We start from the raw sequence: 25,643 nt of genomic DNA, 5'->3' as shown, positions 1-25,643 counted from the left end.
GTCTGTTACTTGAACTCTGTGAAGCATTTATTTGGGCTGCAATTTCTGAGACTGGTAACTCTAATGAACTTATCCTCTGCAGCAGAGGTAACTGGGTCTTCCTTTCCTGTGGCAGTCCTCATGAGAGCCAGTTTCATCATAGTGCTTGATGGTTTTTTCGACTGCACTTGAGGAAACTTTCAAAGTTCTTGAAATGTTCCAGATTGACTGACCTTCATGTCTTAAAGTATTGATGGACTGTCGTTTCTCTTTGCTTATTTGAGCTGATCTTGCCATAATATGGACTTGGTCTTTTACCAAATAGTCCGATCTTCTGTATTTTTTTAACTAGGCAAGTCCGTTAAGAACAAATTCTTATTTTCAATGACAGCCGCAGCAGATTTTTACCTTGTCAGCTCGGGGATTCGATCTTGCAACCATTCGGTTACCAGTCCAATGCTCTAACCACTAGGCTACCTGCCCCTGCACTGTATTTCTGATCAATTTGATATTATTGTAATAGACAAAAAAAAAAGTGCTTTTCTTTCAAAAACAAGGACATTTCTACGTGACCCCAAACTTTTGAACGATATTGTATACATTGAACTGGGTTTACATTGAACTGGGTTTACATTGAACTGGGTGAAACAGTCATCCAATATGTTGTGATAGAAATAAGGCCATGTTCATGAGGGGAAAAAATGGTCCTCCATCTTAAATGGCACCGACTGTGTGTGTGTGTGTAATAATATCACTTAGAAATTTCCTTGTTTTTGAAAGAAAAGCCATTTCTTTTCTCTATTAAAATCAAATTGATCAGAAATACAGTGTAGACATTGTTCATGTTGTAAATGACTATTGTAGCTGGAAATAGTACCCGCAAAAGCATCCAAGACCAGAGAGCTGTGTAAGGACATCAGGGATACAATTGTAGACCTGCACAAGGCTTGGATGGGCTACAGGACAATAGGCAAGCAGCTTGGTGAGAAGGCAACAACTGTTGGCGCAATTATTAGAAAATGGAAGAATTTCAAGATGACGGTCAATTACCCTCGGTCTGGAGCTCCATGCAAGATCTCACCTCGTGGGGCATCAATGATCATGAAGGTGAGGGATCAGCCCAGAACTACACGGCAGGACCTGGTCAATGACCTGAAGAGAGCTGGGACCACAGTCTCAAAGAAAACCATTAGTAACACACTACGCCGTCATGGATTAAAATCCTGCAGCGCACACAAGGTCCCCCTGCTCAAACCAGCGCATGTCCAGGCCCGTCTGAAGTTTGCCAATGACCATCTGGATGATCCAGAGGAGGAATGGGAGAAGGTCATGTGGTCTGATGAGACAAAAATAGAGCTTTTTGGTCTAAACTCCACTCGCCGTGTTTGGAGGAAGAAGAAGGATGAGTACAACCCCAAGAACACCATCCCAACCGTGAAGCATGAAAGTGGAAACATCATTCTTTGGGGATGCTTTTCTGCAAAGGGGACAGGACGACTGCACCGTATGGAGGAGAGGATGGATGGGGCCATGTATCGTGAGATCTTTGCCAACAACCTCCTTCCCTCAGTAAGAGCATTGAAGATGGGTCGTGGCTGGGTCTTCCAGCATGACAACGACCCGAAACACACAGCCAGGGCAACTAAGGAGTGGCTCCGTAAGAAGCATCTCAAGGTCCTGGAGTGGCCTAGCCAGTCTCCAGACCTGAACCCAATAGAAAATCTTTGGAGGGAGCTGAAAGTCCGTATTGCCCAGCGACAGCCCCGAAACATGAAGGATCTGGAGAAGGAAGGTCTGTATGGAGGAGTGGGCTAAAATCCCTGCTGCAGTGTGTGCAAACCTGGTCAAGAACTACAGGAAACGTATGATCTCTGTAATTGCAAACAAAGGTTTCTGTACCAAATATTAAGTTCTGCTTTTGTGATGTATCAAATACTATGATTGAGTGTGTGGACAGGTGTCTTTTATACAGGTAACGAGTTCAAACAGGTGCAGTTAATACAGGTAATGAGTGGAGAACAGGAGGGCTTCTTAAAGAAAAACGAACAGGTCTGTGAGAGCTGGAATTCTTACTGGTTTGTGGTGATCAAATACTTATGTCATGCAATAAAATGCAAATGAATTACTTAAAAATCATACAATGTGATTTTCTGGATTTTTGTTTTAGATTCCGTCTCTCACAGTTGAAGTGTACCTATGATAGAAATTACAGACCTCTACATGCTTTGTAAGTAGGAAAACCTGCAAAATCGGCAGTGTATCAAATACTTGTTCTCCCCACTGTATATACACACACACACTGGTGTACAAAATATTAGGAACACCTGCTATTTCCATGAGATAGACTGACCAGGTGAATCCAGGTGAAAGCTATGATCCCTTATTGATGTCACTTCTTAAATCCACTTCAATCGGTGTAGATGAAGTGGAGGAGACAGGTTAATGAAGGATTTTTTAAAAACTTGGGACAAATGAGACATGGATTGTGTATGGGTACCATTCAGAGGGTGAATGGGCAAGACAAAGGATTTGCCTTTGAATGAGGTATGGTAGTAGGTACCAGGTGCACCAGTTTGAGTGTGTCAAGAACTGCAACGCTGCTAGGTTTTTCACAATGAACAGTTTCTGGTCCACCACCAAAGGACATCCAGCCAACTTGACACAACTGTGGGAAGTGTCAACATGGGCGAGAGTGGGCCAGCATGGGCCAGCATCCCTGTGGAACGCTTTCGACACTTTCTGGAGTCCATGCCCCAACGAATTGAGGCTGTTCTGAGGGCAAAGGGGTGCAACAAAATATTGTGTATATTTAAGCAATAAGACACAAGTGGGTGTGATATATGGCCAATATACCACGGCTTAGGGCTGTTCTTATGCACCACACGACGCAACGCAGAGTGCCTGGATACAGCCCTTAGCTGTGGTATATTGGCCGTATTACATACCGCCCCAACAGATCCACAGATGATACTATCTCTATTGCACTCCACAATGCCCTTTCCCACCTGGACAAAAGGAACACCTATGTGAGAAGTGGGCCTGGGGGCTTTCCTGTCCAAACGACAAGGTAATCCACAAAAATTGTATCCATGTGCATATTACTCAAAGAAACTGTCTCCTGCAGAGGGGAACTAGCGATCGGGAGCTCCTAGCGTTGAAGTTGGCATTAGAGGAGTGTAGACACTGGCTGGAGGGCGCCAAGGACCCATTTCTCAAGTCGGATTTGAAGTCAAAATCGAGGTTAGTAACTGTCAATCTGATGTCCAGAAGTGCTTGGCGTCATATTTGATAATAGTAGGAACTTTCTGCACAAAAAAACATAAATATTAACATGAAAAAGTCACTAAATAGCATCGATGGGTTGGAACTCGTAAGATGTCGGCCTTCTCTACGTTGGCGCCATCCTGACAATACCTTCTTCTCATTGACTCTCCAGGGTTGTGTCCTCAGTCCTCTGCTGTACTCCCTGTTCACCCACGGCTGTGTGGCTTTGCACGACGCCAACTCCATCATCAAGTTTGCTGACGACGCCACGGTTGTAGGCCTGATAACCGACAACGACGAGCTGGGGGAGGTAAGTGAACTAGCATTGTGGTGCGAGGACATCAACCTCTTCCTCAACATCAGCAAAACAAAGGAATATATTTTTGCCTTCAGGAAGCAGAGGAGAGAACACGCCCGATCCACATCCACGGGACTGCATTAGAGAGAGTCAGCAGTTTTAAGTTCCTTGGTGTCCACGTCACCGATGACTTGACATGGATCATCAACACCACCACTCTAGTCAAGAGGGCGCAACAGCACCTCTGCTTCCTCAGACTGCTGAAGATATTCGGAATTCCACCCTGGGTCCTCTCCAAATATTACCCGCTGCACTATCCAGAGCCTCCTCACCAATTGCATCACGGCCTGGTACAGGAATTGCTTCGTCCACGACCGCAAGGACCTCCAGCGAGTAGTGAAGACAGCCCAGTACATCACTGGGGCCGTGTACCCACCCATCCGGGACAGATACTTGAAACAGTGCCTGAGGAAGTCCTGCAGCATCATCCCAGCTATGAGCTGTTCACTCCCTTACCGTCGGGCAGATGGTATTGGAGCATGAGGTCTGATATCAACAGGCTCAGAGACAATTTCTATCTACAAACCATCACTGCTGAACACTTAATTAAACTGGACTAACCACCTGCACTGACTCTCCTCACCTTAGCACACATGCACTCACACACGCACACACCCACTCATTTACTCTTTCTAATACTGTTCAATTTAAAAACTTTCCCCCCAATCCCTGATACATGTACATATTGCACTGTAAATTGTGCCTTCCTGTATTATACTTATGGTAAAATGTTTCTTCTTTTCTACTGAGCCGTTTACTTCATGTTTGTATTCTTATCTTTTATTATTTCTTATTGTTGTTGCATTGTGGAGAAGGAACCTACAATAAGCACTTTGTTGGACATTGTCTACCATGTGTATCCTGTACATTCGACTAATAAAACTTGAAACTTGAAACCTTGGGAGTGGGGACGAGGATAGACGAATGCCCACATGATGAGTCACACACTTTGATTTCACTTGGGGTTTTATATGATTCTGACTATGAATTATATGCTATTGGTTTCAGAAAGGTAACTCAAGCTGCATTGCTGAGTTATTAAACATCCCCATGAACTGGCAAGCATTTACTACTAAAGGGATATGTGATTAATCTCTTATTGTCATCAGCTGTTGTTACTAGTTGATTTGGCTGGCCTTAGGCATACCTATGTACTGTCTGTACTTGGCTATAGTAAATAATGGGGGCTTGCCAGGTAGGGTGTGTGGGGTGCGTGTGGTAGCGGTGAGCCGCACGAGGGGAGCGCGTGCAGTGGGAGGAGAGGAATGCCGTACAGTCATGTCTCCGCCCGCACAAACTCTGCCCAAACACCACTGGAATTCACAATCACTCCTTGTCTCACCTCCCACACTGTAGTACTGTACCCGAACCCTGTCACTATATAGAGAGATTTGTAGAGCAGAGTTCTTGCAGTAAAACAGTTATTCTCTTTGTTACCTGAGCAGTAATTTATACAAATTCTTTCTTTGATATACAATAGTACATTTTCTCGTATAACCTAGTCTGGTAGCTTTAGTTTCTCAGCTCAACTGACTATATTTCTTATCATTGTTGCGTCTTCACATCTCAACATTTAGAATAGGGTAGCTTTGGCAATTATATGTACCGTAAGACAATAGAGATATCCTTCAGTTGTGAATGCATACAATGCTGCAGAAAGTCATTGGATTGATGTGGAATTGCAGACATTTTCCATGAACAACACGACAGTTGGCTGCAGTAAGCCCTGTGTCCGTGGCAACAAAGCGGACCTTGAACAATGAAATGCGTTAGCTCATGTATTCTAAACAGGGAAGCTATAAAAATAAAAAATAAATCCCACAGACAATGGGAATATTGCAGTAAGCTGTTATTTTCAGAGACCTAATTTCTGTTTTTGACATGCAAAAATGAAACTGTGCTCTTTTAAAAGCACGTTTCGTTGAATATAACAACACACTTGTCACATCTTATATGACTTAAGGCTGAATTTAATTAAAACTGACATTATATATCCGTGTCTATCTAGGAACGTTTTGCAATTTTATATGACCACCGGAAAGAAATATGTTAAAATGCTACTGTGTACGCAAAGCAAGAACAATTTAATTGAGCCTTGATCCAGCCATTTGCTTGTTCTGTACGGCGTCATTAAATGGCATGGAGGATGTCACAGTAGACACCATCAACAATCCTTCAGGTGCCATTTACCCCATGCTGCCAGTGCCTCCGGTTTAAATGAGAGAATATTTCTGTAATTTCTCATCCCTAGTGGTAAAGTTGCGTGGAGGCCCTTTTCTTTCCAACTTTTTTCTGCATGGTTTATTAGAGTAAACTTCAAAGGCTCTTGAAGCGCTGTGTGAAGTGTGTTATATCTGGTAGGAAGAGAGACATATTGAGAAATTACAGGGGATGGAAGTGGAACTAGCCTGCAGTTTGAGTTGGACCACAGTGAGCATCACAATGAGTGAGAAGAGTGAGAGGGACAGAGAGGAGAAGGAGTATGCAGGATGGGCGTGCGCCAAAGGCTTGGGTAGCCATACTGCACATATCATGCACATGTCCGTAGGGAGGGAATGAGCATGCCAGGGTAGACGGACAAACAGCCGTCTGATCACTGCAGAGTGTGGACAGACTGATGAGACAAGTCAGCCTGCTCTCAGAGGTCCAGGAAAGTACAGCAGCCCTCCCGCCTGCCTCTCATTCCTGCTGCTGGCCCTGCAGCAAGTCAGAGAAGACTAGTCCCAGCCACTGTCTGCCAGGGAAGCCTGTCTGGTCAGCCCCATTCCCTGTCCCTGTTGTGGGCTTTGTGTGTTTGTAGTAGGTTCCCTCCAGCTCTGCTAAGACTGGAACCATGAAGACACACATGCCCCAACTAGACCCAGGGCTCAGTATCAGCAACAGAATACATCCCGGAAGACTTGGAATCAGGAAAAATTGTCCTAAACTAATCAGTACGAAGTCCCCCAGCTGACTGATTATTGAGCAAGATAACAAAAACTTCTATACAGTATAAACATTGCCAGAATATTAACAATGACAACTGTGTATATGCAGTATACTGTAGTATTGTAGTAACTTATTCAGTTGTCAACTTGTCATTCGTAGAATGCTGGGTGGTGATATCGTATGTATCCAGGCTTTGGACCAGGGCCTTGTCACTAGCTTATGTATCACCAGATAATCATGGAAAATAATGACTGGACCACCAACTGTTAAACACACTGTCCTTTGTTTGGAGCAGTGTTCTTTAAGAGCTTCTGGTTTACCATCTAATCATGGGGGGACAGGTGCTGTTTTCTTCCCCAGTCTGGCCCTCAGGGCCTGCAAGCTGCCCAGTGCTTCTCTGGAGGGGTACTTTACACACCGGGCTTCACTGAGTCTCTTCATGTTAAAACCAGAGGGATCTAAATTTACTCCTGGCCATGAAACTTTATCCCCCCCTCCCATCCTCCCCTGCTCATGCCTCGGCAAGTGCTTTGGTGCCAGTTATACACGCAGCACAGGTTTTGGTTTCCTCCATTTTGATCCCAAGACGGGCCGCGTGCCGGCCGACCAACCCACGCGCACGTGTGCCCTAAGTCCAGATTAAGGAGGAAGGGGGTGAGGAGGGACGTGCGAGGGGGCACCAGCGTCTGAAGAAGCTGAGAGAATCGTAACCAGATCCTTGAGAAATTAAGGATCATTCAATCTCTGTATCCACTCCAGCTGCTTGTGCCGCTAGAAAAATATTTAGGTAGGACGGCCGAGCAGGGAGCATCAACTGCCTTATCCCATGGCTCCGAGGCTCTTGGCAAGGCTTGAAGACGTAGACAGGCCAGGATAGGCTCTATGACCCTTTATCCTTAAAGCAAACCCAATGGCTATTGACTACTGCTGTAACACAGAGGGCATTCCTGTCTTCTGACACACGTGTCACACCTTTTGTCACAATGCCTCCTACCACATCACTGCTTCCCTTCTCACCCCAGGGGGCGACGCAAAAATGAATCACATTCTTTAACCAGACAGGAATTTCACAGCGAAGGGAGAAGAGAAAAAGCATCTCTGTTTGTGATATTGCACTCCGTACTGAGGGCAGATCATGACTGATTCAAGAACATGATTCTTCATGCACAGACAGCAATGTTCAAAGTTTAAATTGAATTGCGGTTAAGAATCTCTGTACTTCATGCTTTAAACAATGTTTTATTGAGTCTACACATTCGCTGTTTCACACAACGATTTTCTTTCTTTTTTTACGATGACGTGTGCTTGTTTCTTTTGATTTAAATGATGTATTTAATAATTCTATATCAAACTACTTCTGATGTATGTTTTGAACAGAGTTTTGTTTACTTTTATCAGCAGAAATCCTATTGATCCTTTGGCTTAAACCTGATAGTTACCCAGCATACAGTATCAGATGCACTCACATGCACAGTTGCCAAGGCTTTCTCTCTAGGAGTACATATTCCGTGGGGTCCGAAATGATTGACATCCTTGATAAAGATGAGCAAAAAATGACTGGATAAAATAAATAATTCAAATAGGGAGCTATATTGTATGCTAAAGAAATGGTTCATTGGCCACAAAATCAACATTTTGCAATGGCCATCCCAGGCTTCAAACCCATTGAAAACCTGTGGTTTGAATTGAAGAGGACAGTCCAGACGAAGGATATCAAGGATCTGGAAGGATTCTGTATGGAAGAATGGTCTAAGATCCCTCCCAGTGTGTTCTCAAACTCATAAAACATTTTACAAAAAGGCTCAGTGCTGTTATCCAACAAGGTGAGGTATTGAAAGGTATTGAAAACGGGTGTGATTCATTTTGACCCCTATCTTTTTCAGATATATGTTTTTGTAATTTTTTGGACAAATGACAATCGATTTAGCATACAATCAATGTTCTCTCAAAAAAATGTTGTCACTGAGCTAATTTCAGGTCTGCTGAGTGCAAACTTGAACGTTGTGAATATTCTGTGCAACTTCCGGGGCCCGTTTACTGTGAACACTGAGGTTGTACCTGCTTTAAGTTAGTTTAACAGTGGTCAAGTAGGCTACTGTGACTATTTGATCATAATGTAGGCCTACCAGAGTGGCCTACCATCAATAACAATGGGAAAAATGCATTCCATAACATTTTAACATGGAAACAGCTGTTCTTTCATTCAGCCTACAGTAGCAGCCAATGTGTGGTGTTCAATGTAGGCCGACATTCCATGAGACTTTAAAAAAAAACATGCAGGGCTTGAGATTAACCTGTTTATCCACTTGTCCTTCAGACAAGGAGGTGACTGAAAATGTTGTGTAGTTTGATGCAAGAAACCACTTCACAAAAAGTAAATGCATCATTATTCCAAATACACTTATTACAGAGAATCAGTCAACTTATGCTACCCTCTACGTATTGGCTACTTAGCTTATTCAAGTCTGTCTCAAAATGCAACACTACCCCTTTAAGACAAAATAAAAGAAAAAATACAACTCTTTACCTGACTCACTTTTCAAAGCTGTCTAGAAATGTACACGTTTTGTGCTCTTGTAGGAAACAGTCACTCTCCCATTGAGGACTACAAATTATCTATAACTGGGCTAATAGCTCGCTAACTAGCAAAGGATATGAACATATGTACAAATGTGCACACGTCGCTACATTTAGCTCTCATTTTGATCTCAAAACAAGCGCATCTACTCATGACCGCTCACGCTGTAAAAACAGTCCAGTTCAAAGTGAATGGTACAGATCCATATATGGCAATGGTCTATTTGCATATAGGCCTACTGCAGCTCTGATTGGTTATGGCGCTCTGGTCTGTGTAGAGTACAGGCCTGAGTTGTGCCTGTCAATGAAATAGAATCCTACTCCGATGCGTTCTGCCTACAAAAATTTTTCTTGCATAGTTAGTTTTGCATACTACTGTAAGTCTTGCATAGTTCGTTTTGTTTTTGGTATGTTGCATTGAACGTTGATTCAATCACAATTCCCACAGTAAATGATTTATTTCATACAGTCATTTTTGCTCATCTTCATCAAGGGTGTCAATAATTTCGGAACCCACTGTATGTACCATAGGATGTAGGGCACCGATTGACATGCAGCAAATGTCTTACCTTGACCCTCGCATTGGTGGACAAGCAGTAGTACGCAGCAACTCCAGAGCAGCAGCGTGACTGAGTCTCTCAGAGGCATGGTGCAAAGGGGATCTGAAATGGAGCACAGAAGATTCCTCCTTAGGCTTTAGGAGGTTAACCTTGTGCCGATACACAGGACTCGAATGATGGGACATCTATCTTTGGCATGACATAAATCTCTACCATAAGGTAGAGCTTGGCGATATGGACAAAAATACATATCGCAATAAATTGTCTGAATTGATGCGATAACGATAAATAGAACGATACGTTTATAACATTAATGTGCACCACAGTTTTTATCCTTTAAACTACTACTTCTAGTTTGATGATTGTAGCCACCAATTGTCCCATTAACAATCACCCATATTAGCAAACTTGTTTCCTTTCAAAAGTTCACATTTCTGTAGTATAGTTCACATTTCTCTAGTTTAGGCTACTTATCGTAATGAACGATATCAGCAAAATGCCTGCAAAAAGTGATCCGTATGGTCGGTGTCGGTTTATCGTCCCAGCTCTACCATAAGGTGAACATGCTTTGTGGCCACAAAGGGGTCTCCAAAGGTTACAGAACAGGAGTGAGACATTCCGTCGCGGAGGCCTGCAGGTTTATTACATCTTGGCTCATAACTCTTATTCTGCTGTCATCGTTTCGATAAAGGACACTTAACCAGGTGTCCCAGTTATAAATCAGCTCAGACATGATGGCATTCAAGGACAAGGGTTGGTCCTGGAGAGAAACAGCTACAACTGTTGATGCCAACAAAACCTAGTATCATCTCCTTCCCCATACTACTTAGCTTTATTTCTCAGTAGTTCCAGAACTCAGAAGAGGGGCTTTGCTTAGTCAGTCTTTGCTTACTCAGTATCATGCTGTTAGTCAGGAGTAAGTCAGGAATGCTGAAACACTCCTCCAACTCCTCCAAAGATCAAACTGAAAGAAACCCGATCACCTCGACAGGCAACTGACACTCACTCAATAATTCACAACATTGTGTGAATCTTTAATACTGGACATTTACAACAAGACCACACCACTCCAGTGCCACCTCTCTCTCTCTCAGCACCACCCAACATACAAATCTACCCACTTACCATTATGTCTTCTTGAGATTATTGCAGTGATACTGCATCCAAGGTTACTGCATAAACCTGCTCCTCCAACCGTGTTGCATCGTTGCTATTAGTTACCTATCTGACATGTGACCGTGTTCTCTTTGCTTACAGCAGTCTGCTAAACCATTTAAATGGCTAGAGTATGCAGTGACTCAGGTATATCACATTTGCATAGCCGCCACACAGCACTTGAACTTACATTTTTGATATCCACTTGGCAGTCAGCCGACTCGACCCTATCCAGCTCCATCTAAATGTCTTATCCAGATGAAGGTGCTGTTCTCACTTTTCTATGCAATGGCAAGTTGACCTTTCCAGCTTTCCCTGGAATGGAGCAAACTAAGAGCAAGGGGTCGGGAGCAATAGCTTTCAGCCTTACACTTGGCTCGAGTTTTCATATACTTCTCAGTAATCTCCCAATTGTCATTCTGGGATTCCATTGAATTGCCGTTGTGAATGTGGCTGCTGGGCAACAACTGGCCCCTTCCCTGTTCCCGCTATAGCCTAATGGAACTTTGTGAGCTGCTAATGAGAGCCAACATGGACCCTATTATTTTTTGTTACATTTTTAACCCATTTTTCTCCCCAATTTTGTGATATCCAATTGGTAGTTACAGTCTTGCCCACCACTGCAACTCCTGTACGGACTCGGGAGAGGCAAAGGTTGAGAGCCATACTTCCTCTGAAACACGACCCTGCCAAGCCGCACTGCTTCTTGACGCACTGCCCGCTTAACCCGGAAGCCAGCCGCACCATTCGCCCGGCCCACCACAGGAGCCGCTAGAGCGCGATGGGACAAGGACATCCAAACCCTCCCCTAACCCGGACGACGCTGGGCCAATTCTGCGCCACCTCATGGGTCTCCCGGTCGCTGCCGGCTGCAACACAGCCCGGGATCGAACCCGGGTCTGTAGTGACGCCTCAAGCACTGCGGTGCAGTGCCTTAGACGGCTGCGCCACTCGGAAGGCCGGGCCCTGCTTTGAACTGGAAACCCAAGAGGAGTTTTAATTCCATAATAGGAGGGCTATTTCCCCATGCCACATTAAATAGCCGCAGTCCATTGTCTTTGATGCGCTAGATTCCATGTAAATGATGAAGTACGCTGTCTCTTCTGGCTCAAGTGTTGACAAGAATGTGATAAATGTAAATATAAACCCAACAACTGAATCGTATGGATTTGTTTCCCACACTCACAAAAATCTCACCCACTAAACTAACGGTCAAAAGTTTTAGAACACCTACTCTTTCAAGTATTTTTCTGTATTTTGACTATTTTATACATTGTAGAATAATAGTGAAGACATAAAAACTATGAAATAACACATATGGAATCATGTAGTAACCAAAAAAGTGTTAAACAAATCAAAATATATTTTATATTTGAGATTCTTCAAAGTTGCCACCTTTTGCATTGATGACAGCTTTGCACACTCTTGGCATTCTCTCAATCAGCTTCACCTGGAATGCTTTTCCAACAGTCTTGAAGAAGTTCCCACATATGCTGAGCACTTGTTGGCTGCTTTTCCTTCACTCTGTGGTCAGACTCATCCCAAACCATTTCAATTTGGTTGAGGTTGGGGGATTGTGGAGGCCAGGCCATCTGATGCAGCACTCCATCACTCTCCTTCTTGGTAAAATAGCCCTTACACAGCCTGGAGGTGTGTGGGGGTCATTGTCTTGTTGAAAAACTAATTATAGTCCAACTAAGCCCAAACCAGATGGAATGGCGTATCGCTGCAGAATGCTGTGGTAGCCATGCTGGTTAAGTGTGCCTTGAATTCTAAATAAATCACAGACAGTGTAACTCTAATTAACTTATCCTCTGCAGCAGAGGTAACTCTGGGTCTTCCTTTCTTGTGGTGGTCCTCATGAGAGCCAGTTTCATCATAGCACTTGATGGTTTTTGCAACTGCACTTGAAGAAACTTTAAAAGTTCTTGAAATGTTCCGTATTGACTGACCTTCAAGTCTTAAAGTAATGATAGACTGTCGTTTCTCTTTGCTTATTTGAGCTGTTCTTGCCATAATATGGACTTGGTCTTTTACCAAATAGGGCTATCTTCTGTATACCCCCCTATCTTGTCACATCACAACTGATTGGCTCAAACGCATTAAGAAGAAAATAAATTCCACAAATTAACTTTTAAGAAGGCACACCTGTTAATTTAAATGCATTCCAGGTGACTACCTCATAAATCTGGTTGAGAGAATGCCAATAGTGTGCAAAGCGGTCATCAAGGCAAATGGTGGCTATTTGAAGAATCTCAAATATAAAATATATTTTGATTTGTTTAACACTTTTTTGATTACTACATGATTCCGTATGTGTTATTTCAAAGTTTTGATGTCTTCACTATTATTCTACAATGTAGAAAATAGTAAAAATTAAAGAAAAACCCTTGAATGAGTAGGTGTGTCCAAACTTTTGAACGGTAGTGTACGTGAAATGTAACATGTACTGGCCTTTCTGACACAAAATCTACATCTATGACAATTAGATCCTTCGATCCTTCCATTTCTCACTTGTACTCCTTTCTGAAGATACATTTTCCATGTCCCCTATGTGTTTCCCACAGGGATTTGGATAGGGACCATCTCTCTCAGTACATTGATAGAGTCTGGCAGAGAGATGTGAGGGTATTTCCTGTGGGCTCACAGCTAGAGCAGGGGACACATTCTAACAGCAGGCAGCACGTCTCAGCCTGGCTCTTCATCAATCAGATACAGGTCCGACTTCAATAGACCTTCCACAAGATTGCTCTGTTACCTGCTTTAAGTAGATACTTGAGTGCAGCTATCTTGATTAAGACCTACCTTCTGTTCCTTTTCTCCTTTTGGCTATAACATAAATGTTTTGTGATCAACGGCTGAATTAAATTATATTTTTTCCGATCACAGTAATCAAAAACACTTTACCTGTACTTCACCTCACCCGCTCCTGTTCTCACTATATACTATTCTTAGGTAAATGTTGCTCTATCGCTGTGGTGACTGTAAATGACTGATTGTCTTTACGGTGCGTGTGTAGGAAATAGCCGAGGTGTGAGTTTAGGATCTCCTCTGATATTCTTGGCACCATCATATTCTTTCTTCACAATTAACCCTTTATTGGAAGTGCTATTTGTGTTCGGCTATTTGGAAGTGCGTCCTTATGTCACTGAACCACCAAATGGAGTGTCTAGGATAAAACATCCAGAAAGAACCTCCCTCACAGAATTCAGAATACTGACCGTAATCCAACACTGATAATTGTTGACCATATTGCGTACATGGTAAATTAAATCATAACAAGACCACCGAGGTTGATTTTCAAATGCTAACAGTCATTGATTACTCCACCACTTTGTGTCGAATTCCATCAAACCCACACTGTGTAGGCGTCGAATCAAAATAAGGATGCACTTGGTTTTGTTTCATTCAGTCACTGCGATCTTACTTAATTACATTACTGTACTTGAAATGTGCGTTTTCCATGTAGGTTTGTGGCAAACATGTTTTTAATTCAGTTTTAAGTACAACAAGAAGAGAACAAGATGTTCTTTAAATATGCAAATTGCAGGCCACAATTTAGCATAAACATAAAATCCCCATCTAACCAAGATTAGATAACTCACCAAGATGCACACACACATTTTCATGTACTGTATGCCACAACCCTAATCAGCAATTCTGATTCTGGTTTATTTGCTGAACGATACAATATATTGCCTAAAGAAGGTTAAAATTACCTAGAATTGTATAGACACACACACACACACACACACACACACACACACACACACACACACACACACACACACACACACACACACACACACACACACACACACACACACACACACACACACACACACACACACACACACACACACTGTACGTATGTTACACACCTGTGCTGAAGGTGGTCACCTCACCACTGAATAAGAGTCCTCGGATAGAGCGAGTAGGTACACGTGCTCTCACAAACAGTAAAAAACACATGTTAGAGCTACACAGACACACGTTCAGGAGCAGGCAGCACGTTCAGGAGCAGGCAGCACGGAGGAGTTTGTTGATCAAAAAGCCTGTCAGAGAAACAAGAGGCAGAATAAAGACAGGCAGGGATCCACCTCCTCACTTATCAGCACAGACCTGCCAAGGACCAACTCTTAAAGAGACAGGCACCATTAATGTCTACATCCATTAGACAGCCATCACGTCTAATAATCACCTTTCTTTCTACTCGACAATGGACTCACAAACATAGATTGAGTGATCGATTTCTGTCGCTGTTTCTCAGAATCTCAACCTCCCAGACTAGAGAAACACATTTGAGATGAGTATCGAGCAAGCTCCCTTGTGTGTGCTTCTTGGTATTCTGTACCTCCTAGAAATGGGGAGCTAGTCAGTGGATGCCTGTTGCTGTAGCGACAGATCAGGCTCCTGAGGTTGGACGGTTGCTGTGCCCACACGTTCCACTGCAGGTGATAGTAAGAAAAGGATCATTTTTCAGAGGATTATCTCCACAATATCACAACTGTGTGCCTTAGAAAACAGGCACCTACATGCCTGGATGACTGCCTTCTGCTGACGTGTGTGTGTGTGTGTGTGTGTGTGTGTGTGTGTGTGTGTGTGTGTGTGTGTGTGCGTGCGTGCGTGCGTGCGTGCGTGCGTGCGTGCTTGCGCGTGCGTGCGTGCGTGCACGTAGTGTACGTCTGCGTGTGTTTACTGTAAATGTGTGGCTGCCTGTTGACAGTGTGTCTTTGTACTTGTGTTTTACTGCATATTGTGAAAGAAAGAACATTTACCCGAAATATGTATTTTATCTTCCATGTCAATCAGAATTCTGTTGCACCTTTCGTGTTAACTTTACTGTCTGGTTTAGTCCAGCTAACGACGGCAAATCATTGTTTTTAAGAGACAATGGTTACAGGCGGATGTTTTTACAAGTGGCTGTAGTCCCATTTCACTTGTAAGAAGCACTGAAAGCCTGATTATAAATGAAATAAACCACATTATAAAGCTTTGCCAGTCACCCTGGGTGTGTAGCTTGCACATCTGCTGTAAATGGAATTTGACTCCTGGAGCCCACAACAGCTCCTGTGACACATCAATGAATTTCATCCACTTCACTCAACCCAAACAGCCTTCCCACTGGGCAAAAAGTTGTCGAATCAACATTGTTTCCACGTCATTCCATCCCCCAAAAATCTATGCAATGATGAAAATTGATTGGATTTGCAAAAACTTAGCAACTTAAGGTAATTGTTGTCTTTTTTTCACCCAACTTTTGACATAAATCCAATGACAACATTACATTTTTTGTTGAATTCACGTGAGTTGAAAACTCAAGCAAATGTAAATCAAAACTAGACGTTGAACTGACGTCTGTGCTCAGTGGGTTAGTGCTGTCCTGGCTCCCTCTCCGTGTACAAATAATATCCCTCCAAATTCAGATGAATGGAGAAGCGCACTCAACTGTTCTGGTTTCTGCTGCCTGCCTACATTGTGTTTATATTGGGATAATGGCTTGCCTATTGTTGTACCCATCCGACCAGGCAATTTGATATCTACAGTTGAGGGACTCTCTTTTCAGACTGCATGATTATGATGCATCTGCTCCACATGAAAAACAAAAGTAATTGCATTCACTCTGTAGCTCTCTTCAGAGAGTATATGGCTTCTGTTAGTCTTTTATTCTCTAATAAGCCTGCCAAACCCCCTCAATTCTAAATAGCCACATTTGATGTCAATGACTGCAATTTTGAAAATTGCTAAATGAACACTTGCATGCATTACACACAACAAAAAGAGAGATTACAAAAGTTTGTTGTCATTTGTTTTGTTTTTCTCAGTTGTAATGCCTCCAAATGAAAATATGGTCACTTTGTTGTCATTCCTAATCAGCTGAGATAGGAAAACACACGCATTATGTGTGTCCAATATATTGTGCTGTTACCTGCTTTAATTCGGACTTAAATCACATTGTTTTGCCCACATTTCTGGGACAAAATGTATCACTGAGAGAAGTACGAGCCTTCACATCATCAAGGGTTGAAATGTTAAGAGTTGAGCGGCTACTGTCTGTGTGCTTTTCCCATAGTTGTCTTGGAATTACAATTGTTATCATTCAGACTAGGCTGATAGAACACCAGTGGGAAAACTGGAACAGACCTTCACATGCTATTGTCCTGTTATGTAACTCGACTTCACCAGAATACTTGACTTTATTGAATACATTTTCCCGTATGTTCTTTATACATGATGAATGATCTTTCTGGTTTACTCTGGCATTTAAAGTTTTACTATCTGCCCAGAGCTATTCCAATCAAGGTGTGCTCAGGTTACACATGGCGTCAAGCTCAGGAAAATGGAAAGACATTTGTCAGACCTCTAAATCCTCTAGGCATTACAAAAGCAACAGTAATGTCAAAAAAAAAATACTGAATACAAATCAATGTTTATGGAGTTACAGTTGAAGTCGGAAGTTTACATACACCTTAGCCAAATACATTTCATCTAAGTTTTTCACAATTCCTGACATTTAATCCTAGTAAAAAATTCCCTGTCTTAGGTCAGTTAGGATCACCACTTTATTTTAAGAATGTGAAATGTCAGAATAATAGTAGAGAGAATGATTTATTTCAGCTTTTATTTCTTTCATCACATTCCCAGTGGGTCAGAAGTTTACATACACTCAATTAGTATTTGGTAGCATTGCCTTTAAATTGTTTAACTTGGGTCAAACATTTCGGGTGAATTTTGGCCCATTCCTCCTAACAGAGCTTTTGTAACCGAGTCAGGTTTGTAGGCCTCCTTGCTCGCACACTATTTCACTTCTGCCCACACATTTTCTATGGGATTGAGGTCAGTGCTTTGTGATGGCCACTCCAATACCTTGACTTTGTTGTCCTCAAGCCATTTTGCCACAACTTTGGAAGTATGCTTGGGGTCATTGTCCATTTGGAAGACCCATTTGCGACCAAGCTTTAACATCCTGACTGATGTCTTGAGATGTTGCTTCAATATATCCACATCATTTTCCTACCTCATGATGCCATCTATTTTGTGAAGTGCACCAGTCCCTCCTGCAGCAAAGCACCCCCACAACATGATGCTGCCATCCCTGTGCTTCACGGTTGGGATGGTGTTCTTAGGCTTGCAAGCATCCCCCTTTTTCCTCCAAACATAACGATGGTCATTATGGCCAAACAGTTCTATTTTTGTTTCATCGAACCAGAGGACATTTCTCCAAAAAGTACGATCTTGTCCCCATGTGCAATTGCAAACCATGGTCTGGCTTTTTTATGGCGGTTTCGGAGCAGTGGCTTCTTCCTTGCTGAGCGGCCTTTCAGGTTACGTCGATATAGAACTCGTTTTACTGTGGATATAGATACTTTTGTACCCGTTTCCTCCAGTATCTTCACAAGGTCCTTTGCTTTTGTTCTTGGATAGATTTGCACTTTTCGCACCAAAGTACGTTCATCTCTAGGAGACAGAACGCATCTCCTTCGTGAGCGGTATGATGGCTGCGTGGTCCCATGGTGTTTATACTTGCGTACTATTGTTTGTACAGTTGAACATGGTACTTTCAGGGATTTAGACATTTCTCCCAAGGATGAACCAGACTTGTGGAGGTATACAATATTTTTCTGAGGTCTTGGCTGATTTCTTTTGATTTTCCAATGATGTCAAGCAAAGAGGCACCGAGTTTGAAAGTAGGCCTTGAAATACATCCACAGGACACCTCCAATTGACTCAAATTATGTAAATTAGCCTAACAGAAGCTTCTAAAGCCATGACATCATTTTCTGGAATTTTCCAAGCTGTTTAATGGCACAGTCAACTTAGTGTATGTAAACTTCTGACCCACTGGAATTGCGATACAGTGAATTATAAGTGAGATAATCTGTCTGTAAACAATTGTTGGAAAAATGACTTGTATCATGCACAAAGTAGATGTCCTAACCGACTTGCCAATACTATAGTTTGTTAACAAGAAATTTGTGGAATGCTCTTGGAGCACTACCATTGGCCCAAGTGCCAATTTCATCTACAAGGCAGAACGTGAAGAGTTTGCCACTCCTTTGTAATTTCTAACTCCATAGACCTGCCCTGTTACGCACAGGTTTGTTGTGAAAGGTAACTCTACTCAGCTTTATAGTATGAGTCACTGCACTGCCACCTTTTATCCCTTTATTTTGGATTTGGAGGGAGAATACAGCGTCTGAGGGAGGAAAAGGCTTCTTGCGTAAACTGAATATCTGTCTTTATTGTTTGGGCAGTGTGGCTCATTCTCCATTTATCAGAACAGGAGTGCCTTGAAAGGCCTCTCCACATGCTATGAGCCTTGGAAGCGAATAATCCAGTTACTAGGAACCCCACCAGAACACTGGTTGATCTTCACAGGGGTCAGTGGCTGCTATGGCAACAGAGGACCGATGCTGCTAACATTTGGGAGGCAGTGCGAAAGAGAGGCCTTTCTGGCCAATCTCCACAAGGGTCTTCGGCATATTGCCTCATCGCAGGGCATGTGGTGCACGATGAGTCATTTCGCTTTCATCTGCTTAATTTTCATAAAGCTGTAAAAGTAATGTCCTACAGACTTGGAGTCTGACATGCAGTCAATGACTGAGCCCAAGAATCCTTTGGGCCTGATATTGCCAATAACAACCCCTAAGTGTGTTACATACTCCCTGCCTTGGGTTCTGTCAGCTCCTACAAATCACTAGGAAGCATCTGTAGAGCATGGGAGATAGAGAGATGGGATTGTGTGACGGTGATGGAGGATAGAGGATATCAAGCCCTGCACTGTTTCCGCCAGCAAATAACATGATAGAGCCTTGGCAAATGAGTGTCCCTGATACAGGATTTCTGTTGATGTGCCCTGCATGTCTACGTTGGTGTTAATTAAAGGACAATAAATCAAAAGCAAGTGGGCTGACACAAGATCTGTGAGAACAGGAATTGTCCTTACCTCACGTATGCTGTAGACCAGTGGTCCAGTGGTTCTGCAGGTGGTCTGCATTTCTTTGCTGATAAAATAAATAAACTAAAATCGTCCAACAATAATAACAGTTGGTAGTAGGTATTATAAGGAGTTTTACATACTTTTCAGAATGCAAATAGTTTATAATAATAACAAAAATATGCCTTTAATTTGTTACATTCACTGGAAAAATGTACTAAATTTGATCACCAAGATACAGTATTTTATGTTAAAATAATGTTGTCGTGATTTGGTTGTCCCTGGAACAGAAAAGGGAACCGCTGCTACAGACAACTATGAAGTAGTTTCTCAAAAATACAAACTCTTTCTCTCACCAGCGCAACTCACAAACCCCCAAACAGACACGCGCACGTGTAGGCTACACACACACCTGCCTACACTAAGCCGTGTCGCCCCCCCGACTCCTAGTCTGGTTTCAGAGAATGCATTATGAGGGCCAGTGAAAGCAGATTATAGACTCGTTGCCTTTTTATTAGGAAGTATTTATTAACTGATTTACTGGCCACTGAGGTCCCCTTGTTATGGACACCACATTTGTTTGCCTGTGGCTTTCGATCTGGACAATGGATCCCAAGTGAGCAGAGCAAGTCAGTGGGCTTCAAATATAACTCGACCCCAGGAACCAGAAGCATGTCTCAACAGGGTAAAATACCTGAAACATTAGCATTTTTGCGCTTCATGTCCAAATCATCTTCAAGTAACTTAATTGAGTTACACAATCAATTTCTAAATACTTTAGGATGATTTGGACATGAAGCCAAAGATGTTAATATACAGTTGAAGTTGGAAGTTTTCATACACCTTAGCCAAATACATTTAAACTCAGTTTTTCAATGTAATTCCTGACATTATATCCTAGTAAAACATCCCTGTCTTAGGTCAGTTAGGATCAGCATTATATTTTAAGAATGTGAAATGTCAGAATAACAGCAGAGAGAATTATTTATTTCATCACATTCCCAGTGGGTCAGAAGTTTACATACACTCAATTAGTATTTGGTAACATTGCCTTTATATTGTTTAACTTGGGTCAAACATTTCGGGTAGCCTTCCACAAGCTTCCCACAATAAGTTGGGTGAATTTTGGCCCATTCCTCCTAACAGAGCTGGTGTAACTGAGTCAGGTTTGTAGACCTCCTTGCTCGCACGCGCTTTTTAAGTTCTGCCCACAAATTTTCTATAGGATTGAGGTCAGGGCTTTGTGATGGCCACTCCAGTACCTTGACTTTGTTGTCCTTAAGCCATTGTGTCACAACTTTGGAAGTATGCTTGGGGTCATTGTCCATTTGGAAGACCCATTTGCGACCAAGCTTTAACATCCTGACTGATGTCTTGAGATGTTGCTTCAATATATCCACATCATTTTCCTATCTCATGATGTCATCTATTTTGTGAAGTGCACCAGTCCCTCCTGCAGCAAAGCATCCCCACAACATGATGCTACCACCCCCGTGCTTCACGGTTGGGATGGTGTTCTTCGGCTTGCAAGCGTCCCCCTTTTTCCTCCAAACATAACGATGGTCATTATGGCCAAACAGTTCTATTTTTGTTTCATCAGAACAGAGGACATTTCTACAAAAAGTACGATCTTTGTCCCCATGTGCAGTTGCAAACCATAGTCTGGCTTTTTTATGGCTGTTTTGGAACAGTGGCTTCTTCCATGCTGAGCGGCCTTTCAGGTTATGTCGATATAGGACTTGTTTTACTGTGGATATAGATACTTTTGTACCCGTTTCCTCCAGCATCTTCACAAGGTCCTTTGCTGTTGTTCTTGGATAGATTTGCACTTTTCGTACCAAAGTACGTTCATCTCTAGGAGACAGAACGCGTCTCCTTCCTGAGCAGTATGACGGCTGTGTGGTCCCATGGTGTTTATACTTGCGTACTATTATTTGTACAGATGAACATGGTAGGTCTACAATTTTTTTCTGGATGTCAAGCAAAGAGGTACTGAGTTTGAAGGTAGGCCTTCAGTCAACTTAGTGTATGTAAACTTCTGACCCACTGGAATTGTGATAGTGAATTATAAGTGAAATAATCTGTCTGTAAACAATTGTTGGAAAAATTACTTGTGTCATCCACAAAGTAGATGTCCTAACCGACTTACCAAAACTATAGTTTGTTAACAAGAAATTTGTGGAGTGGTTAAAAAACAAGTTTTAATGACTCCAACATACAGTGGGGAGAACAAGTATTTGATACACTGCCGATTTTGCAGGTTTTCCTACTTACAAAGCATGTAGAGGTCTGTCATTTTTATCATAGGTACACTTCAACTGTGAGAGACGGAATCTAAAACAAAAATCCAGAAAATCACATTGTATGATTTTTAAATAATTAATTTGCATTTTATTGCATGACATAAGTATTTGATCACCTACCAACCAGTAAGAATTCCGGCTCTCACAGACCTGTTAGTTTTTCTTTAAGAAGCCCTCCTGTTCTCCACTCATTACCTGTATTAACTGCACCTGTTTGAACTCGTTACCTGTATAAAAGACACCTGTCCACACACTCAATCAAACAGACTCCAACCTCTCCACAATGGCCAAGACCAGAGAGCTGTGTAAGGACATCAGGGATAAATTGTAGACCGGGATGGGCTACAGGACAATAGCCAAGCAGCTTGGTGAGAAGGCAACAACTGTTGGCACAATTATTAGAAAATGGAAGAAGTTCAAGATGACGGTCAATCACCCTCGGTCTGGGGCTCCATGCAAGATCTCACCTCGTGGGGCATCAATGATCATGAGGAATGTGAGGGATCAGCCCAGAACTACACGGCAGGACCTGGTCAATGACCTGAAGAGAGCTGGGACCACAGTCTCAAAGAAAACCATTAGTAACACACTACGCCGTCATGGATTAAAATCCTGCAGCGCACGCAAGGTCCCCCTGCTCAAGCCAGCGCATGTCCAGGCCCGTCTGAAGTTTGCCAATGACCATCTGGATGATCCAGAGGAGGAATGGGAGAAGGTCATGTGGTCTGATGAGACAAAAATAGAGCTTTTTGCTCTAAACTCCACTCGCCGTGTTTGGAGGAATAGAAGGATGAGTACAACCCCAAGAACACCATCCCAACCGTGAAGCATGGAGGTGGAAACATCATTCTTTGGGGATGCTTTTCTGCAAAGGGGACAGGACGACTGCACCGTATTGAAGGGAGGATGGATGGGGCCATGTATTGCGAGATCTTGACCAACAACCTCCTTCCCTCAGTAAGAGCATTGAAGATGGGTCGTGGCTGGGTCTTCCAGCATGACAACGACCCGAAACACACAGCCAGGGCAACTAAGGAGTGGCTCCGTAAGAAGCATCTCAAGGTCCTGGAGTGGCCTAGCCAGTCTCCAGACCTGAACCCAATAGAAAATCTTTGGAGGGAGCCGAAAGTCCGTATTGCCCAGCGACAGCCCCGAAACCTGAAGGATCTGGAGAAGGTCTGTATGGAGGAGTGGGCCAAAATCCCTGCTGCGGTGTGTGCAAACCTGGTCAAGAACTACAGGAAACGTATGATCTCTGTAATTGCAAACTAAGGTTTCTGTACCAAATATTCAGTTCTGCTTTTCTGATGTATCAAATACTTATGTCATGCAATAAAATGCAAATTAATTACTTAAAAATCATACAATGTGATTTTCTGGATTTTTGTTTTAGATTCCTTCTCTCACAGTTGAAGTGTACCTATGATAAAAATTACAGACCTCTACATGCTTTGTAAGTAGGAAAACCTGCAAAATTGTCAGTGTATCAAATACTTGTTCTCCCCACTGTAAGTGTATGTAAACTTCCGACTTAAACTGTAGGTACCGTTGACATGCTTTTGATTGTTGTCACACATGCTAAAAGGTTAGCATTTAACACAGTGGCCAGGTAAACAAAACTTGGATTGTTGTCATACCTTGTCCATAGACTGCGTACAGAAAACCAATACGCCATTTTATAATTTGGGTGAACTCTCCCTTTAATATACTTAGTCGGTTGCTCTCAACCTTTTGCCCACAGACACTTTTGCAAGCAAAACACAATGATCTACATTAAATGTGTCTTTGTATTCTATGTGAAATGATTTCAGTTCTTACCTTGTTTGGCAAATAAACTCCGCTCAGTCCTTCACTCTGTAAAAGTAGAGAAAAGCTCTCCCGTAGTGTGCTCTTACACTCCAATCTATCAGTCTGGTGGTGGGCTCCTCTCTTGAAGTGTGTCCAGTCCTCACACCCGCTGGGCAGCAGCCTCCCTCTGGTGGGTGTTGGGTTATTTTAATGTGTGGTGAGCTGCAGACAGGCTGGAGAAGCCACTGCTCCCCCTCTAGCTGGACGACAAGGAGACACACGTCCACCCCACTTCACACCCTCTCTGGCTGCTCCACGCCTCACCCTCTCCTCTGGGTGCAGACCTGACTCTCCAGGCCACACACTCTTGTCACTTCCTCATTGAGCTGAGAGAGAGAGCGAGAGAGAGAGTGAGGGAGGGTCACAGCTTTCTTTCTATCGCCTTTGCCGGATATCTTGTTTGTGGCAGTGTTAAATTAAGTTCAGATTAGATGGCAGTTCCGCACACCTGTGGCTATTTATTGCCCCTCCAAGTGGAAGAAATTGAGAGGAGAAGGAGTGAGAGAAAACAGACTGCAGCCACCAGCTCTCGGGGTCTTTGAACAGAAGTTGTTGGATTGCGCTGGTGGAAAGTTTCTGTCCCCGAGGACGGACGATAAGTGCTCACTCACTGACTCCACTATTCGCTCTCCTGTAGCTCACTCACTCACTCACTCCACTATTCGCTCTCCTGTAGCTCACTCACTCACTCACTCTTCCTTTCCAGTCCTCAAACTCTTGCCATCCACGTTCTCTGATTGATTCTGTGTCAGACTGCTCTGGCGGCTGTATGGAATATCAGATAGCTAAGCTGGTTGTGTGGATATTTTTTTGTCCATAAAACACCCGGCAAGTGTTTTTCTGTCAGCGTCAAACCACAGAGGAACCTCAGTTTAAACCTCTAACATTTTCCAAAGCCAGGTCCAGTGTTCATTCAAGGAAAGGAAAAAGGTGCCCAGTATCACCTCAACAGAGAGACACAAGCTTGTCTGACTGGCCTTGATGTCAGGAATCAATTTTTATTACACGGGTCACTCCCCCCCAAAAAAGCAGAGGTCCCGAAGCCCTCTTAATCTGCCAGACATCTGACTATCCGCTTTCTCCCGATCCCTCTGTAAGCCCTCCTGGATAGGTGCAACCACACCACTCTGTTAGCTGAAACCGAATAGACGGAGAGAGAGCAGCTGAACTCACATTCGGTTGCCCCACAGAGCTCAGGTAAGGTCCTCTTCAGAGAGATGCACAGCCTGAAGTAGTCACCTGACTGTCTGAAAGACACTTGAGACACAATGGCCAACAACTTTGATGCAACAAGTCCAAGCGGACAGTTTTCGTTCTTCTTTGCTCTTTCCAGATATTTGTTTTGAAAGGAGATATCACTCTAGTCATTAACACCCTCCGTCCCCCTGTGTGCTACACGCAGGGAGCGAGAATTAACGTTCCATTGCTGGGATGCTCCGCTCCTGTCACTTTGAGGTGGGCCGGACGTGCCAGTGTCCCCCTGCTGCATTCTGGCAAATGTGTTGCCCGTCCCCTGCCCGAGGCAGAGGCGGGATGGTGTCCCAGGGGATGTGGCCTGTTTGTTGTAACCTAATCCCAGGGCTCATTGTTACGTTGGCTGAGGAGCGCTAAATTTGCTCATGCCCAGTGGTGACTTTGAAATAGCCGCTCATTTAAGGGGGGTTGAAAGGTAACACATTGAACCAGGCGGTGCAGCTGTGTGATGCTTTCTCCCTTAACCGCTAGTAATCTGC

General features: G+C 43.2%; 1 protein-coding gene across 2 annotated transcripts in view; it reads right to left on the bottom strand.

The window, feature by feature from the left end:
- Positions 1 to 25,414, bottom strand: part of LOC139570754 (protein delta homolog 2-like) — a 30,790-nt gene extending 5,376 nt beyond the window's left edge. Inside the window, exons 1-2 of one of the 2 annotated variants that reach the window (XM_071392902.1) lie at positions 23,881 to 25,414; positions 9,676 to 9,768 (exon numbers count right to left, since the gene is read on the bottom strand). In XM_071392902.1, coding sequence (XP_071249003.1) covers positions 9,676 to 9,754 — 79 coding nt within the window. In that variant the 5' untranslated portion in view covers positions 9,755 to 9,768; positions 23,881 to 25,414. Of the gene's footprint in view, positions 1 to 9,675; positions 9,769 to 14,702; positions 15,160 to 23,880 lie in introns of those variants that run through there. The other variant, XM_071392901.1, reaches the window with a different exon arrangement.
- Positions 25,415 to 25,643: the final 229 nt, after the last annotated feature.

This window comes from Salvelinus alpinus, chromosome 3, assembly GCF_045679555.1.
Source record: "Salvelinus alpinus chromosome 3, SLU_Salpinus.1, whole genome shotgun sequence".
NCBI classification, from domain to species: Eukaryota; Metazoa; Chordata; class Actinopteri; order Salmoniformes; family Salmonidae; genus Salvelinus; species Salvelinus alpinus.
The sequence above is the reverse complement of the archived record's forward strand: the minus strand, read 5'-3'. Positions and strand labels throughout refer to the sequence as shown.